We start from the raw sequence: 16627 nt of genomic DNA on the forward strand, positions 1-16627 counted from the left end.
TGGTTATCTCATTATTTAGTACAGTATTGTCCACTTATGTAATGTGACTAATGATATTGAGGACAAAATAAAAAATAAGCAGTATCAAGATCGTTCAGTCCATTTTCCCTAGGGTTGCACACTCAAAATTTTGATTTCCCTAATTGCCATCAGATTCTGGTTTACCTATATCTAGTACTTTTTTCATGTATTAGTGCTTTAAATTCAATTTTAGTTCTTTATTGATTATTTCGCTGTTATGTATTCGTACGGGCTTAGAAAGTATGAATAAATCTTGTTCAATTACGAAATTTCAAAAGAAGTTATACAAATCGTTTCTAGTTCAAGTTGGTACAAGTCTATTTCATAATGAAGAAAATGAATAACAGTTTTTTTGTTCTTATTATAGGATTTTTTTTTACTGGTAGCGCCCTTTTCAAATGCGCAAACTAGTGCTTTGTGCTTTCTTGCTGTTGGCTTTTCGAAAATTGAGTTGGCAACACTGAATGTTAACTGTCATTGTTACGGCTGTCGGCACTCGGCAATCAGATGACAGATCAGCATTCAGCATTGTTCGGAATCGGAAATCGGAATTCCTACACTTCAATTTTCAAAACATTGATTAATCCTCGTCGCTTTTCAATATAAATATAATTGTATTTTTATATATCTTAATAATTATTGTTTAAATATCTGTTTCTTAATTATAGCCATATAACTTACGCTAAAACAGGAGACAATCGACGAAAAGGATCACATTGGAGTAAGGAGTGATTATACTAAAGCTCTTACATATTAATGGAAATTGATACAAAGGTTTACACAAATTAGTTCTTTCTATCAAAACGAAATCAAAAATTTCTTATTTGCAGGAATTTGTCGTCTGGCACTTGTTTTATACTATGAATATTAATGACAACAATGAAGATACTAATGATAACAATGACTTTGATCCTTTATATGATATTATTGACTATTTAGTGAGATGTGCTGAAATATCATTTAAGAATTCGCACCCTAATGAAAATAATCTAAAAACTAGTGATAAAACTGCCTATGCTCATAACTTATACTTAAAGTCACCAACACAGTTTCTCATTCAGTTTGGCAAATTTCTCTCACCTAATCATTTACAATATTTTGAAACATTGAGTATTTACAAAGATGATAAAGATTTTAATAAATGTGTGTCCCAACTAAAAATCTATCATTCAGAGGAAAGTAGAAATAAAAGAATAAGGAATAGAAGATATAAAGCTCTCCAAAAACTACAAGACGAAACAGACTATTTTAGTGAAAAGGAAATGATGTATAGAAATCCATTACTGTATGAACAATTAGTAGGACAGTACTTATTGGATGAAGAAATACAAGAGAGAGATGCAGTAGATAGTGGGAACTTGACACTGCTAAGCTTAATTTTGGAAACTGTAGATCGTAACCAGATGAGAGAAGTAAAAAATGTACAAATGCTTGATGAGGATCAAGGCTCTCCTTCCAATACTTCAAATAGCAAAAATGAAAGGAAGGAAGAAGATAACAGTGTCAAAAAGAAACAGTGGGGAGACTTTGACATTCCTGATACAAAAGACACTTACACACCTGAGATAAGAAAACAAACAATGATAAACGCAAACGAAAAGAGAATATTACGAGAAGAGTTTTACCAAGAAATGTATAGCAGTTTCATAGAAGGAAGAGACACTGATTTTGATTACAACAATGTTGATAACAATGAAGATTATGATGATCTTGAACAAATATCACAAGATGCAGAGGACAAGTACTTTGATTCTGAACAGAATGACAGTGAAACGTTGGAGGAACATATGGCACTAGTACAGGAGTATGGCTCAAAAAATACTAATGATAATGGTAGTGATCCTTTAGATGTATTCATGCAGCACATCTCCAATAAATTGAATAAAACTTAATTGAGCTTTTATTTATTTCAAGTTTAGTTTAGTTTCCACATAAACATTTTATTATATTTTTTAATTGGTTGAACAGTTAATGAAAATGTAAACAAAATATGTATCATAAAATAAGAAAGAAATACAGTAAATAATAAATATATCAATTAGATTTATTTTGGAAGGAAGTTCATTGGTACCTAACAAATACATTTATGACCTACATAATTTAAATCATGTGTAAGAGTTAAGGACATTTCTGTTCTTCTATCACATAAATTCTGCACCACCTGCAGGACTAGACTCATACAGCAGAATTTGAAAATAAGTCCACAAAGTTTTAAAAATTGTTTTATTTTACCACGAAACAAAACCAGGGCTATATATCAGGTTTACTATTACCACTATTACTTGACCACAGATTACTTGACTAAAAGTAAAGTCAGATAATGAGTAAGTTTATGCTTGCCAGCCAGCGTCACATACAGCGCCTTGTCTATCGCCATCGGACTTTAGTGGTGATGCTAACCACAGAGCAAGTAATATAGCAGAGCTAACTCTAGACTCTAGTAGGTATGTGTACCGTGTTTCCAATTACAGCACTAGAGCGCATTATGGAATGTTCCAACTACAGCAACGCTTCGCACAATCGAGCACTCATAATCACGAGTAATGCGCGTGAATTGATGCGTGCGTGGGACGACCTCCCACAAGATGGACAGACGACCTGGTCCGAGTGGCAGGGAGACGCTGGATGCAGGCCGCCGGTGACCGGTCGTATTGGAAATCCTTGAGGGAGGCCTTTGTCCAGCAGTGGACGTCCCACGGCTGAAACGAACGAATTATTAATTGTTGGAAAAAAATTTACTTAAATCTTTCGTTTCATTGTAGTTTTTTCGAAATAATCAAAGTTAATTCAAATTGTGTTAAAAAAATAAATATAAGTAGGTATGGATGAAGGTACCTACAAACATTGAAAAAAATGTTAATGAAATAATCAAAATCCAAATTACTTAAAATAACCGTAAATTGTTTTCCACCAATTATTAAGTATACCTACCACTATAATTACACATTAATAAAAGAGGTTATTTGTGGTTATTGCTAACTCTATGAATATTTTTTTTTTCAACACTGAACTTAGCGCAACTTGCTGGTGCATTTGAAAACTAATTCATGTTCCAATTAAGCATCAGCATAATTCGGCATTGTGCCCCACTGAGTCGCATTATGCTCTGTAATTGGAAAACTACCTAAATGTACTTGTTACATATTCGTATTTCGTTGTAAAAATTCGGTCAAGCGTGAACTGTGAAGCGCGAGTCAGACTCACGCTACTAAGGGCTCCACAAATAAGCAATAGAGGAACTGCAAAAATAATTGGTTATCCATCCACTTTATGACTGCCAACCACTGCATAAACCTCAAATGGCATAATAATAATAATAAATTCTTTGTTTCAGAACAATTTAGTCCCATAATTTACATGTATACAATTTTAATAATTTTTAATACAGAAAAAACCAATAATAAACTCGATTTTTTGTTATTTGCTGTTATAGCAGACTTGCGATTTATTCCTTAAAGTTATTAGCCCTTTATCTTAATATATATTATGTTTAAGTATTTAAATAATGTCATTGGATACAGTATTGAAATACTTATTTTTATTTTCAATAAATAAGTTGGACGATAATAACGCAATCATTGATTATTAATAATTATTATCATATAAATTTATAAAGAATAGAAAAAATTCGATCACGAGGCGGGACTCGAACCCGCATCCTTCGCGCCATTCCGGGGCGGATGCCTAACCAACTCAGCCACTCGTGACCCGCCTGAGCAATCGAATTTATTCTATTCTTTCAGTTTTATGTGTCTTAAGGGACACACCGCGCGCCATCTATTGAGATGATTTAACAACCATCTCAACCAATATGAAGCACTTTTCAGTGAATACAATATTGCAACGATGGAACACGACCTTTTGTTGAATTTATATTTTCTGGTTTTTATGGCATTCAAATGCTTTATAAATATAAATTTATAAAGAATAGAAAGAATAGATGGCGCGCGGTGTGTCCCTTAAGACACATAAAACTGAAAGAATAGAATAAATTCGATTGCTCAGGCGGGTCACGAGTGGCTGAGTTGGTTAGGCATCCGCCCCGGAATGGCGCGAAGGATGCGGGTTCGAGTCCCGCCTCGTGATCGAATTTTTTCTATTCTTTATAAATTTATATTTATAAAGCATTTGAATGCCATAAAAACCAAAAAATATAAATTCAACAAAAGGTCGTGTTCCATCGTTGCAATATTGTATTCACTGAAAAGTGCTTCATATTGGTTGAGATGGTTGTTAAATCATCTCAATAGATGGCGCGCGGTGTGTCCCTTAAGACACATAAAACTGAAAGAATAGAATAAATTCGATTGCTCAGGCGGGTCACGAGTGGCTGAGTTGGTTAGGCATCCGCCCCGGAATGGTGCGAAGGATGCGGGTTCGAGTCCCGCCTCGTGATCGAATTTTTTCTATTCTTTATAAATTTATATTTATAAAGCATTTGAATGCCATAAAAACCAAAAAATATAAATTCAATTATTATCATTTCTGAGTTTATGAGACTCAACGCAGTCAACGCACACAAATGGTTTGAACTCATTGAGATATAAGTACATATTATGGAGACGACACCGCCTACATCACTTATGTTCCGCTCACCATAAGCCATATGGCTTAATTGCACGCTCTTTTTTTATTTGTTTTAAAGTGAAACGCATCAAATATGTCTTCGTGTGTGTTACGATATTGCACAAATAATACAAATAATACGGAAAAGTGCAAAGCAATAACTTTCATCGGTAAGTAAGTACCTAACTAGATACTTAATAATTTTTAAAACTTAGTTAGAGCAAAAAATGGCGCACAAATTTTGTTCGTGGTGTCTCCTCCATACGTAATAATATTATCTCAATGTTTGTACCTACTTTGTATCCATTTGTTGTTTTTTTGTACTGTGATTTGAATAGTAACGACGTTTTTCTGTGTAATTTTACCTACGAGCAAACATTAAGAATTTCATACAGTATCTATACATAGGTATAATAAATCTGTAGAAGGGTCAATTCTGTACATTGAAAATATTGAAGAAAAATGTTTTTTAGAAAACTTTATATCATTTTAAAAGACCTTTCCATTGATACCCCACACGGGTATGTACATCGAAAAAAAAAATTTCATCCCTCAGTTACATGTATGGGGGGCCCCACCCCCAATTCTTTTTTTTACTATTTAGTGTCATATTTTTGTAGCGGTTCATACAACACATATTCCCATCAAATTTCATCACTGTAGTACTTATAGTTTCCGAGTAAATCGGCTGTGACAGACGGACAGACGGACAGACGGACAGACGGACAGACGGACATGACGAAACTATAAGGGTTCCGTTTTTGCCATTTTGGCTACGGAACCCTAAAAAATAAATACCAGCCAAGTGGCTTTCTGTTAGCGTAGCGTTCAATAGAATAGAAATAGACAATCTCATACATTCGTAGTCTATTCTATTGAACGCTACGCTAACAGAAAGCCACTTGGCTAGGGGGGCTGGGGGTGTTACTGGATCGATACCAAACCCAAATATGTGATTAAATACCTAAATTTTTGTCTGTCTGTCTGTCTGTATGTGAAGGCATCACGTAAAAACTAATGGTTCGATTTCTATGAAACTTGGTATAATTATACCTTAATATTCTGGGCATAAAATAGGATACTTTTTATCCCGAAAAAAAAAACGTAGAAAAAAATAAGTCGCGGGCGGAAGCTAGTAATATAATAAGAATATAATCTTATATTATTAAAGTAAACTCGTATGCATTTTGGCAAGTGTAAAATAAAGATTTGATAATTAGTATTCGAAAAATCATTTTAGATAAGCACATACAGCCTGTATTAGATATTTATGTATAAAATAACAATCAGAACTATGTCATTGTGTCGGTGAAATTTTCCGGAAGCTTTGTAGCCACTAAGTATCAGTAACTTGTATACTTGTAGTGTTAATTTATTGCTTTTACTTACAAAAGGGAAGGTCATATTTATATTAATGTATGCGCGTGATTACCTATACCTATCTACGCCACGCCTTGTTCAATTAAAAGAAGCCTAATAACTAATATCAGAGACATCAATTATTTAAATTATGGCATGTTATTATAATACTTAATTAATACTGTAGGTAAAGTTCTAATTACTTAAACTGCATACAATCCTTAATCGGGAACATAGGCTTCTCTTTGTTACTCTACCTCTCTCCAACCTGGCTCTACCCAAAACAGCGAGTTCGCTAATGTAGTGTAGAAGTAGAACCTTTACTAAGAAATATATAATATACCTACTTACCTATGGGTCTCTAAATCGAGATATACGGATAAATAATATCTACTATCCACTAAAAGTAAGTACATACTTGCATACTTTTGTGTAGGTAGTGATCTGCTTTTGTGACTGTAATTATTAAACAAACAGTGAACTGCGATACTCTATTGCTAGAAGATTTCTAGTACTTTTTTATAGTTACAATATCTGCGTAGGTAATGTTACAAATATCTTCCTAAATTATTGTTAGGTACATATTAAAACATTACATCACCATTATGTACCTACCTACTGTAATACTAATATGTATTAGAAAGTGATTACAAAATTTAGTCCTCACTTATGTAGGGTAACCTACCTAATAGGGGTCCATAATTGCTCATCATTTACGTCATAATAAATATGAACTTGCGAACTATATTGCTTCGATAAAAAATTACACAATATTATGTTCATACATTACTAACTTACTTAACTACTTACATATGTTGATTGAAAGAAAAGCATCGTAAAAGTCAACGATATAATATAGGTAGCTAACAGGGCGGTAAGAGTAGAATAACAGCCATAGAAGTCTGAAAAACAAGATGATAACAGCTATATTTTGCACTATGCTATTTTAGCACAAAACAGAGCGAATATATCCCGATAATTATGTAAATGTGTGGTCAGAATTGAGTGTAAGGTTGTTCTGAGGTTGTTTGCCGTTCCTTGGCATATGGATCAGCAAGGTATTGAACGACAAGGTATTTTTACTTAATCTATGTTAGTAAAGTTTACAAATTAATTTGCATACAATGCTTTCTAAATTAACGGGAGATACCTCCGTTTAAAAGTAAACATTTAGTAAAGTATTAAATATGAATACAGAATCCCTTCAAATTAATTTGAGTCTTTGCTCTAGGTCTAGGCTAATTGAAGCGAATTATAAAAGCGAATTATAAAGAAAAATTAGAGATCAATCTAAAATGAACGCGACGATATTATATGAACGAGTTTTGGAGACTGGAATCTAGAATAAATAACATTTTATAGGTTTTTAATTGTTGCAATAAAATCTTTTTTTGTTTGTTTTTCATTCCGTAGCGTATCGTAGAACTAAAATATATTCCATGAAAAGCTTCGAGGTTCTAGTATTGTGAGTAAATTGTTTATCATCTAGCTAAGCCGGTTATAACATGCTACTTATATGGGTGGTATCGAATAAATCACAGTCCATATACCCAGTCCAGCAATACCTCACACCGTACCAAGACAATAGCTTTGAACGAGTCCTATGCGTTATGACAGTTGGTCAGACAGCCTGCAGACATCGTACGGAAAACGCGCACAGCTTATTGTGTTCGAGTCTTCATGTAGTGTGTCGTGTTTGTGAATTGATTCATTAAATTAATAATGTGTTTGGTAAGTAAAAATAGTTGCTTGTATATATTTTTTACATGCGTTATAAGTATGACATTTAAAAATTAAAACAAATATTTTTAAAACTTATCAGTGTACTCTAAGGTTTTTTTCAGGCCTCCGCTAACTAAATAAGCTCTTTCAGTCAATGTATTATTTTCTATGCTCATAAACGGCTATATTATATTCACTGCACTTGAATTTGTGGTAGGTAGTTATAATTGTTTTCCTTGCGTTCATCTCTATCTCATCTCTACTTTTGTTACCTACTAAGTTTTTACAGATAAGGACAGTGTCACATATAGTTAAAATATAAAAATATGTTCATATATTTATATAACTTAAAAATAAATAAATAATAGAACGTATTCAGGATTAAAAAAACACACGTTTCATTTTATTAACCGACTTCAAAAAAAGGAGGAGGTTATCAATTCGGCCGGTATGTTTTTTTTTTATTTTTTTTTTATGTATGTACACCGATTACTCCGAGGTTTCTGAACCGATTTACGTGATTCTTTTTTTGTTCGATGCGGGATGGTGTCGAATTGGTCCCATAAAAATTATTCGGACTTATTCGGTCTTTTTCGGACAGGCCCAGTAGTTTTTATTTTATGGGCATTTTTGCAAGTGCAAGTTTGAAGTCGGTTGTTTTTAACGCAGTTATCACTTGTTTTCATAGTTAACTATTAGAACAAATCTTTTCTCAAAATTTAGATAGGTAATTTATTACCTACTATTTTGTACTAGGTACCTACATTTACGATATTTTTTAAATACCTAACAATACGAAATCACTGAAACTGACGTTTTTTTTTCAATTAAAAACGTTTAATTTAAAAATATGGTAGGTACAATGATTTAATATTTTTGTAATCACATATTATATTTTAGCGAAGTACGTAGGCAGGTACTGTAATTTCAGATGTTCCACATAAGAACAACATGTATAGGTTTTTACTTATATTAAATAGTATGAAGAGGTATAGGTATTTTCATCTGCTGAATCGTGTGCTGGCCTCTGATGCCACAATTGATATTTTTGCTGCAAGTTCTGTCCTGCACCTCTTTAGCCGCGGGTGCTTGGATGCATTAAGCCGTTCATATTGTGTTCGTTTTGATTTTAATTTTTGTTAACGTATTATAATTTATAAATAATTATATACTTATAAAATCATTCAATGTAGTTATGCTTTGGTATTTTAACTGTAAGTACAATGAATGTGTTGGCGGCAGGCCCTCTCAAGTGGACTGTAGTGGCGGGGGGGTTTGTAAATAATACAAACAATTATTTCTTCATACGCAGAGGGCCAGGGTGCCAAGCCGGAGCGGAGTTATTTCCTTAGTTTCTTCTTGTAGCGCGGGAGCAACTGGAATGCCATGACGCAACCGGTTTTGCGTCGATATTTATACTCTACGTGTTATCCCCTCCACTCCGGCTGGCCACGCCCCTTTCCTCACCCTTTATTTTCATTCTCTTTATTTTTACACAATTTTACATTTTCTACGTTTTCATTACATTCATTATTACATTACTAATTAATTCTACATCCATAACATATCCCGCCAACGCCCCGTTTAGACTGCGCGCACGATTTTCCCGAAATTTACTTTTATACTACCCCGTCCCCCGCTTCAGGTGTATAAATATACTGCGGGGAACGGTTTGTGCGCGCAGTCGCGGACGTGATGCTGTCGGGAAAAGAAACATTAAATTTACATATCCTAATCATTACATAATCATTAAATATTAACATCTACAATAGTAAATTCAAAGAAAGACAAAACATTATCGTATACTTAAGGCAACACATAAACAAAGACATTTTCAATATTCAATAAACAAACATAAACATTTACTATCATTAAACAAGACATAAATATTTTAAATTCCAAGTAAATAAGTCTTCAGTCATAATCTTTCATGAATTTTCCTATCTAATTATGACTACGTAATAACAATTTAACAAACATCTTTACATATAAATTCGCTATTCTATTCTTAGTTATAAAATAATCCTTCAGGCATAAGCCTTCAGGAGCTTACTCTACGTTAATACTAGACAGATTAAATACTTTACTTTCCAAACATATAAAACTTTACATTTAAGAACTCAAATAAGACATACATTTATTCATACTAAAAATAAGCCTTCAGGCGTAAGCCTTCAGGAGTTTATACGTTATCTTATTCTATACTAATTAAATGAGTTGTGTACTTTACATTTACGTTTCGTCGTGCACATTTCTCCCGCCGTCGCACTCTGCGATTCGAACTGGTAGCACGACGATCTTCTTGGTGGGCCGCCGGAGGATTCTGCCGCCGCTGGTCTCCACGTCGACCACTCGTACCTCGCCGTCCTTGCCGGGATACGTGGCGATGACTCGTCCTCGGGGCCACGTGTTCCTCGGATGATTGGAGTCGCACACGATGACCTGGTCGCCGATCTTGGGGGCCGCGCCGCTTGCGTGGGGCTCCCGCCGCTGTTGAAGTACGGGCAGGTACTCTCGCACCCAGCGTCGCCAGAAGGTGTCGGCGAGCTGTTGCGCGCGCTTCCAGTGTGTGCGCGCTGTTGTTTGGTCTTCTTCGATGGTGCAGGGTGGCGGCACGTAACAGTTGGAGCCCAGCAGGATCATATTCGGTGTGATGGCGGGCGGCACGTCGGGGGTCACGGCCACATGAGTGAGTGGGCGTGAGTTTACGGTGGCTTCTACTTCGGCGAGGAGTGTGACGAGCGTCTCGTCACTGGGGTGCTGCTCGTGAAGCGTGTGGCGTAGGGCTTCTTTCACGGTGCGTACCATGCGCTCCCACGCGCCGGCCATGAATGGGGCGGCCGGCGGAAGGAAGCGCCAGCTGATGCGGCGGGCTGCTGCTTCTTCTTCAAGTGCGGCCCACGCGTCCGTGAGCTCTCGGTTGGCCGCGCGGAAGCACGTCGCGTTGTCACTCCATATTTCGGCCGGGCAGCCGCGCCGCGCTATGAAGCGGCGCAGCGCGTTGATCGCTGAGTCGGTGCTGAGCGAGGCGACGACTTCTAGATGTACTGCGCGCGATGTTAAGCACGTGAAGAGGGCCACGTAGCGCTTCTCTCGATGGCGGCCGACGGTTACTTCTTGCGGGCCGAAGTAGTCGAGTCCGGTGAATGTAAATGGGCGCGCGTGATGCGCGAGGCGTGCGGCAGGCAGGTCGCCGGTGGATGGGCGCGCGGGTTTGGCGCGCAGCAGGCGGCAGCGCGGGCAGCTCTTTAGCACCTCCTTTGTCGCGGGTCGTATTCTTGTTATCCACAGTCTTTGCCTTAGTTCATTTACTACAATTTCGACGCCGCCGTGATGTAACTTTTCGTGTACATGCTGTATGTAGAGCTGCGTATACTTGTGTTTTCCGTCGAGCACTGTCGGGTTTGCGGCCTCTGCCTCGATCGCGCTGGCTTCATTCACCCTTCCTCGTAGTTTCAGTATTCCTTCTTCGTTCAATGCGACACTTAATCCCGCTAGTGGACCTTGACATTTTTCAGTGAGCGGGTCTCCTCGCTGTAGTATCGCTATCTCTTTTCCGTACGTTGCTTGTTGTGCTAATTTCACAAGCACGTTTTCCGCGGCGCGTAGGTGGCGCGCACTCAGTATTATATATTTTCTTTCTTCGTTGTTCGGACGCGAGACGATTTTCTCTTTGTTCTTTTTCGTATTTCTTTTCCACGTCACGTCCTTTTCTTCGTTTTTTCTTGTACGTTTTCGACGTGTTGCGTTGACGAGTTGTTTGGGGCGACGACAGAGTTCGATGAATTGCAGTACGCGGGCCGTTGTGCGCACTAGCCGAGTCCATGTTGAGAAGCGTTTGAGGTCGATGAACGCGGGGGCGGGGTCCGACGAGTTCAACGCGCCGCATTTTTCTTTTTCTTCGCCCGTGTCGGTGATGTTTTCCTTCTTCTCAACCGGCCAGTCGCATTCTTCATAGCGGAGGAAGTCTGGACCGGTGAACCAACGGTGTTGCGGGTCGAAGTCAGCGGGGGTGTTGCGTGTAGCGTCGTCCGCCGTATTGTGCGCCGTGGGAACCCAGCGCCATTCATCCTTCTTCGTGAGATCTTCTATTTCGGCTAGTCTGTGCGCTACAAACGTCTTGTATGTGCGGGGCTCGCCGCGTATCCATGCGAGTGCTGTTCTCGAGTCGCTCCAATACACTTTTCTCTTGAAGACAAAGTCGTGGCCTTCCTCGACTGTTCGTGTGAGGCGTGCTCCGAGCAGGGCGGCTTGCAGCTCCAGACGTGGAATCGATACCGGTTTCGTGGGCGTGACTCTGCTTTTCGCGGCGGCGATCGCGATGTGTATTGATCCGTCGGCGCGCGTCGCTCTGATATACACGACTGCTGCGTATGCCTCTTCGCTGGCGTCCACAAACGTGTGTATCTCTCTCTCAGCAGCGGGTTCGTAGTCATAGCAGCGCGGGATGCGGAGCGCGTCGAGATGCTGTATATTCGCCACCCAGTTTTCCCAGCGGTGTTGTAGCGCGTCGGGAATGGGGTCGTCCCAGCCGGTGTTGTACTTCCACGTATCCTGCATTATCCTTTTCGCCGGTGTGAGGATGGGCGCGATGAGGCCGAGTGGGTCGAAGACCGACATGATGAGACTGAGGGCTTCTCTCTTCGTAGGTGTTCGCTTATTTTCGATTATTTCTTGTGGTACACGTTTCGTGTTGACACGAAAGCCTATGTAGTCCTGCTTCACATGCCAAAGTAGCCCTAATGTTCGCTCTGTCTCGCTCCCGCCGATCTCGACGGTGGTCGCCCCGGTGTTCGTAAAGTTTCTTATCGCGTTTTCTTTGTTCGACGCCCACCCACGTAGCTCGAAGCCGGCGTATCGATGTATGCGATCGACGTGCGCCGTTATCTCCTTTGCTTCATCTTCGGTCGCGTAGCTATGTATATAGTCGTCCATATAATGGTTCTCTTGAATCGCGCGTGCGGCTGCCGGACTCTCGTTCGCGTGTTCTTGCGCGTTTCTATTCTTGATGTAGAGCGCGGTGCACGGTGATGAAGAGGCGCCGAAGATGAGCGATGTCATACGATATTCATCGGGCGGCCCGTCGTCGCGTCGGTCGCCACGCCAGAGGAAGCGCAGCGCGTCGCGGTCTTCTTCTATAATTTTTATCTGCATGAACATTTCCTTGATGTCGGCGGACACGGCGATTGGATGTTGACGGAACTTCATGATGACGGCGGGCAGAGATTGCAGTAGGTCGGGCCCGGGCAGCAGCATGTCGTTGAGAGAGCGGCCGTGTGACTTAGCGGCCGCGTCGTGCACCAGACGAATCTTCGCTTTGTCCGGGTTGATCACTGGAAAGTGTGGGAGGTACCACACTCTCCCGCCGGTGGGCGGAGTCTGCGCCTTCTCTGCATAGCCGGACGAGAGTAGATTTTCGATTCTTTCCTCATATTGTCTCTTCAGCTCTCCGTCTTTGTCCAATTTCTTTTCCAATGTCTTCAGTCTTTTCAGTGTGTCGCCGTAGTTGTTCGGTGTATCTGCGGACTCGTCTCTCCATAGGAGTCCGGTTTCATATCGGCCGGACGGCAGGCGTTGACTTTTCTTTTCCAGTATGTTGAGTGCCTGCTGCTCCGGGTCGCTGCGCTGTCGCTTAGGTTCGATGCCGATGGATTCTAATTCGAAGTATTTCTTCATCATATTTTCGAGTGTGTCGGGTGACTTCTCCGCTTCCGAGAGATGAGAACAGAACAAAACTGGGTGCTTGTTCGATGAACGGCAGCCGTGCAGTACCCATCCTAACAGTGTCTTCGATGCGACGGGCTGACTCCTCTTGCCGTGCCGTAGTTTACGTGTTATAATGAGCTCCCAGTTGTCTTGTCCGATCAGCAGCTTCGGTGTTGCATTCTCGTACAGCAGGTCGTCTTGCAGGTCGTGCAGATGGTTGCAGCGGGCGATGTCACTTTCGTGGATGGACTGCGTGAACGCGTGGAGTTGGTGCACGGTGCGGGCGTTGTCTAATACGTAATCATTTTCTTCATGCCGTCCTCGTACTCGTGCCTTCACTCTCTTGCTGTACTCGTGCTCGTTCTCGTGTCCATTCACACCTTGAATTGTGATGGACTCGCGTGGCCCGTCGAGACCCAGCTGTTCTGCAAGCGCCGTTTCTATGATGGTCACCGTGCTTCCCTCGTCGAGCAGCGCGTACGTGTCGCATTTTCCTTTCGGCCCCGTGATGGTGATGGGGGCGATCTTCAGATACGCGCGGCGGCGCGTAGGTTGCTCCGACGTAGCGCTGTTGATGTTTATCGCCGACACGAGGACTTTTTCGTCGTTCTTCGTTTCGGCTTGCGGTTGAGTCGTTTCTTCATTTTTCTTTTCCGCTGTCTTTGTATGATGGAGCATCTTGTGGTGCTTCATGGTGCACCCGTTGAGGCCGCATGGACGAGCGCGGCATGTTGCTCGTTGATGTTTGCTTCGCAGACAGCGGAAGCACACTCGATGTTTCTTCGCTATTTCCCATCGTGTATTTACGTCGCTGTTCGTAAATTGTCGGCACTCGATAAGCTTGTGTTCTCGCTCGCACACCGGGCATCTTGTTTCTCGCTCGCTCGCGTTGCTTGCTGCGTAGGCGCGCTCCGTCCTTTTCCTTGTTATCCTCTCCGTCTCTGTGTCTAACGGAGCGTAACTGGAGCACTTGTCTGCTTCTTTATTCAGGAACTCTGCGAGCTTTTTCAGTAGCGGTGTCTTGTCTCGTTCGTCGGCGGCGAAGTCGTACCACTTATTCTTCATGATCGGTGTGAGCTTCTCGAGCACCTGCCGCAGCATTTCCGGGCTGTGCAGGTATTCTGGTTTTCCTAGTATTTCGACGGTGGCGACGATATTCGCTATTTTGTTTGCGAATATGCAAACATCCCGGGGGTTGTCCGACACTCGTGGTAGCGATTTAATTTTTTCCATTTCACCCAAAACGAGCGCGTCTGGGCGGCCGAACCTTCTCTGCAGGGCTTCGATGATCTTCTCGGGTCCGGTGTGTGATATGAGTAGGGCGGTGACGGCTTCTAGGGCTGCTCCTTTCAGCGCCTTCCTCAATCGTGCGACGTTTTCCCCGTCGGTGAATCCCTCTTCAGTTTCTTCATACGATGCCTTGAACGATAGCCACTCGTTGCTGGAGCCGGTGAACGTCGGTAGTTCACCGCCGTATCTTATTACTTTCCTTTGGCTTCTTGCGACTTCGTTGAAGGCGGTTACAATTGCCGCAACTTCTGGTGACCGCGTGGGCGGGTCTTTCTTCGGTTCCCGTTGCCCGTCGTCCTGTTCCTGGCGGGCCCCCCATCCTCGGTCTTCCTTGTTGTCGGTGTTCTTCGCTATGTAGCGTGGCGGTGAGAGCTCGCGAGTCGGGTTGGCGGCGGGTGGCAGTGGCTGGCTTGAATGCTGTTTCAACCACGACTCGACCCGTCGTTCCGGTTCGTAGTCCTCTTCTTCCTCTTCCGTTGTTGATTCTTCTTCAGCGCGGATTCTTTCTAACCGCGCCTTTTCTAGTTCTGCTGCGGCCTTCGCTTGTTCCAGCTTTAGTTCGGCTAGGCGTTCCTTCGCCTCCAACTCCGCGAGGAGTCTCTTGCGGGAGGCTACGGAGCGCCGCGACCGCACCTCTGATGCCTGGCGGAGCGTCTTCGAGCGGCGTGCTGGCGACCCGACGGCGACGTTCGATGGCGCCGCGAGAGCGGCGTCTGTATTTAAGTTGACGTTGCTTATTGGCGCCGCGAAAGCGGCGGTCGTCGGCGCGTCGGCGTTGTCGGCTGGCGCCGCGAAAGCGGCGTTTGTGTATCCTACGACGGGTGACGGCGCTGGCTGCAACTTGTCGGCGGGCATGGTGCTCGGCGTAGGTGGCGTCGAGCTGCTCTTTTCTTCTGTCCTCGTCGTTCTCGTCGCGGTCGTGCAGGTCTCCGATGTCTCCGTCGTGCCGCTCGTTTCTTCCGATGTGTTCGTTGATGACGTTCCTGTGGCGGTGGCGGTCGTCTCGGATACCGATGGCGTGGCTCCTCTTCCGCTCCGGCTTCTCGTGTTCATTTTTCTTCTGATCCGGTTCGAAGCTGACCAATGTTGGCGGCAGGCCCTCTCAAGTGGACTGTAGTGGCGGGGGGGTTTGTAAATAATACAAACAATTATTTCTTCATACGCAGAGGGCCAGGGTGCCAAGCCGGAGCGGAGTTATTTCCTTAGTTTCTTCTTGTAGCGCGGGAGCAACTGGAATGCCATGACGCAACCGGTTTTGCGTCGATATTTATACTCTACGTGTTATCCCCTCCACTCCGGCTGGCCACGCCCCTTTCCTCACCCTTTATTTTCATTCTCTTTATTTTTACACAATTTTACATTTTCTACGTTTTCATTACATTCATTATTACATTACTAATTAATTCTACATCCATAACATATCCCGCCAACGCCCCGTTTAGACTGCGCGCACGATTTTCCCGAAATTTACTTTTATACTACCCCGTCCCCCGCTTCAGGTGTATAAATATACTGCGGGGAACGGTTTGTGCGCGCAGTCGCGGACGTGATGCTGTCGGGAAAAGAAACATTAAATTTACATATCCTAATCATTACATAATCATTAAATATTAACATCTACAATAGTAAATTCAAAGAAAGACAAAACATTATCGTATACTTAAGGCAACACATAAACAAAGACATTTTCAATATTCAATAAACAAACATAAACATTTACTATCATTAAACAAGACATAAATATTTTAAATTCCAAGTAAATAAGTCTTCAGTCATAATCTTTCATGAATTTTCCTATCTAATTATGACTACGTAATAACAATTTAACAAACATCTTTACATATAAATTCGCTATTCTATTCTTAGTTATAAAATAATCCTTCAGGCATAAGCCTTCAGGAGCTTACTCTACGTTAATACTAGACAGATTAAATACTTTACTTTCCAAACATATAAAACTTTA

At 41.6% G+C, this 16627-nt stretch overlaps 2 protein-coding genes and 1 long non-coding RNA gene across 3 annotated transcripts; 1 reads left to right on the top strand and 2 right to left on the bottom strand.

The window, feature by feature from the left end:
* Positions 1–534: 534 nt before the first annotated feature.
* Positions 535–1924, top strand: LOC123693973 (coiled-coil domain-containing protein 97). The gene is made up of 2 exons (XM_045639250.1): positions 535–742; positions 852–1924. The coding sequence occupies exon 2, from the start codon at positions 882–884 to the stop codon at positions 1911–1913; it is 1032 nt and encodes a 343-aa protein (XP_045495206.1). The 5' UTR covers positions 535–742; positions 852–881; the 3' UTR covers positions 1914–1924.
* A 120-nt stretch (positions 1925–2044) lies between these two features.
* Positions 2045–3121, bottom strand: LOC123693974. Its single transcript, XR_006751744.1, has 2 exons — positions 2861–3121; positions 2045–2720 (listed from the first exon to the last, which is right to left on the bottom strand). It is a non-coding gene; the product is annotated as an uncharacterized LOC123693974 (long non-coding RNA).
* Positions 3122–9900: 6779 nt separating this feature from the next.
* Positions 9901–15717, bottom strand: LOC123693694. Its single transcript, XM_045638889.1, has one exon. It carries the CDS (start codon positions 15715–15717, stop codon positions 9901–9903), a length of 5817 nt encoding a protein of 1938 aa, XP_045494845.1.
* Positions 15718–16627: the final 910 nt, after the last annotated feature.

Source organism: Colias croceus, chromosome 8, assembly GCF_905220415.1.
Source record: "Colias croceus chromosome 8, ilColCroc2.1".
NCBI lineage: Eukaryota > Metazoa > Arthropoda > Insecta > Lepidoptera > Pieridae > Colias > Colias croceus.

Coding starts and splice junctions, on each gene's coding strand:
- LOC123693973 (XM_045639250.1), top strand. CDS start 882: ATGAATATTAATGACAACAATGAAGATACTAATGATAACAATGACTTT.
- LOC123693694 (XM_045638889.1), bottom strand. CDS start 15,717: ATGAACACGAGAAGCCGGAGCGGAAGAGGAGCCACGCCATCGGTATCC.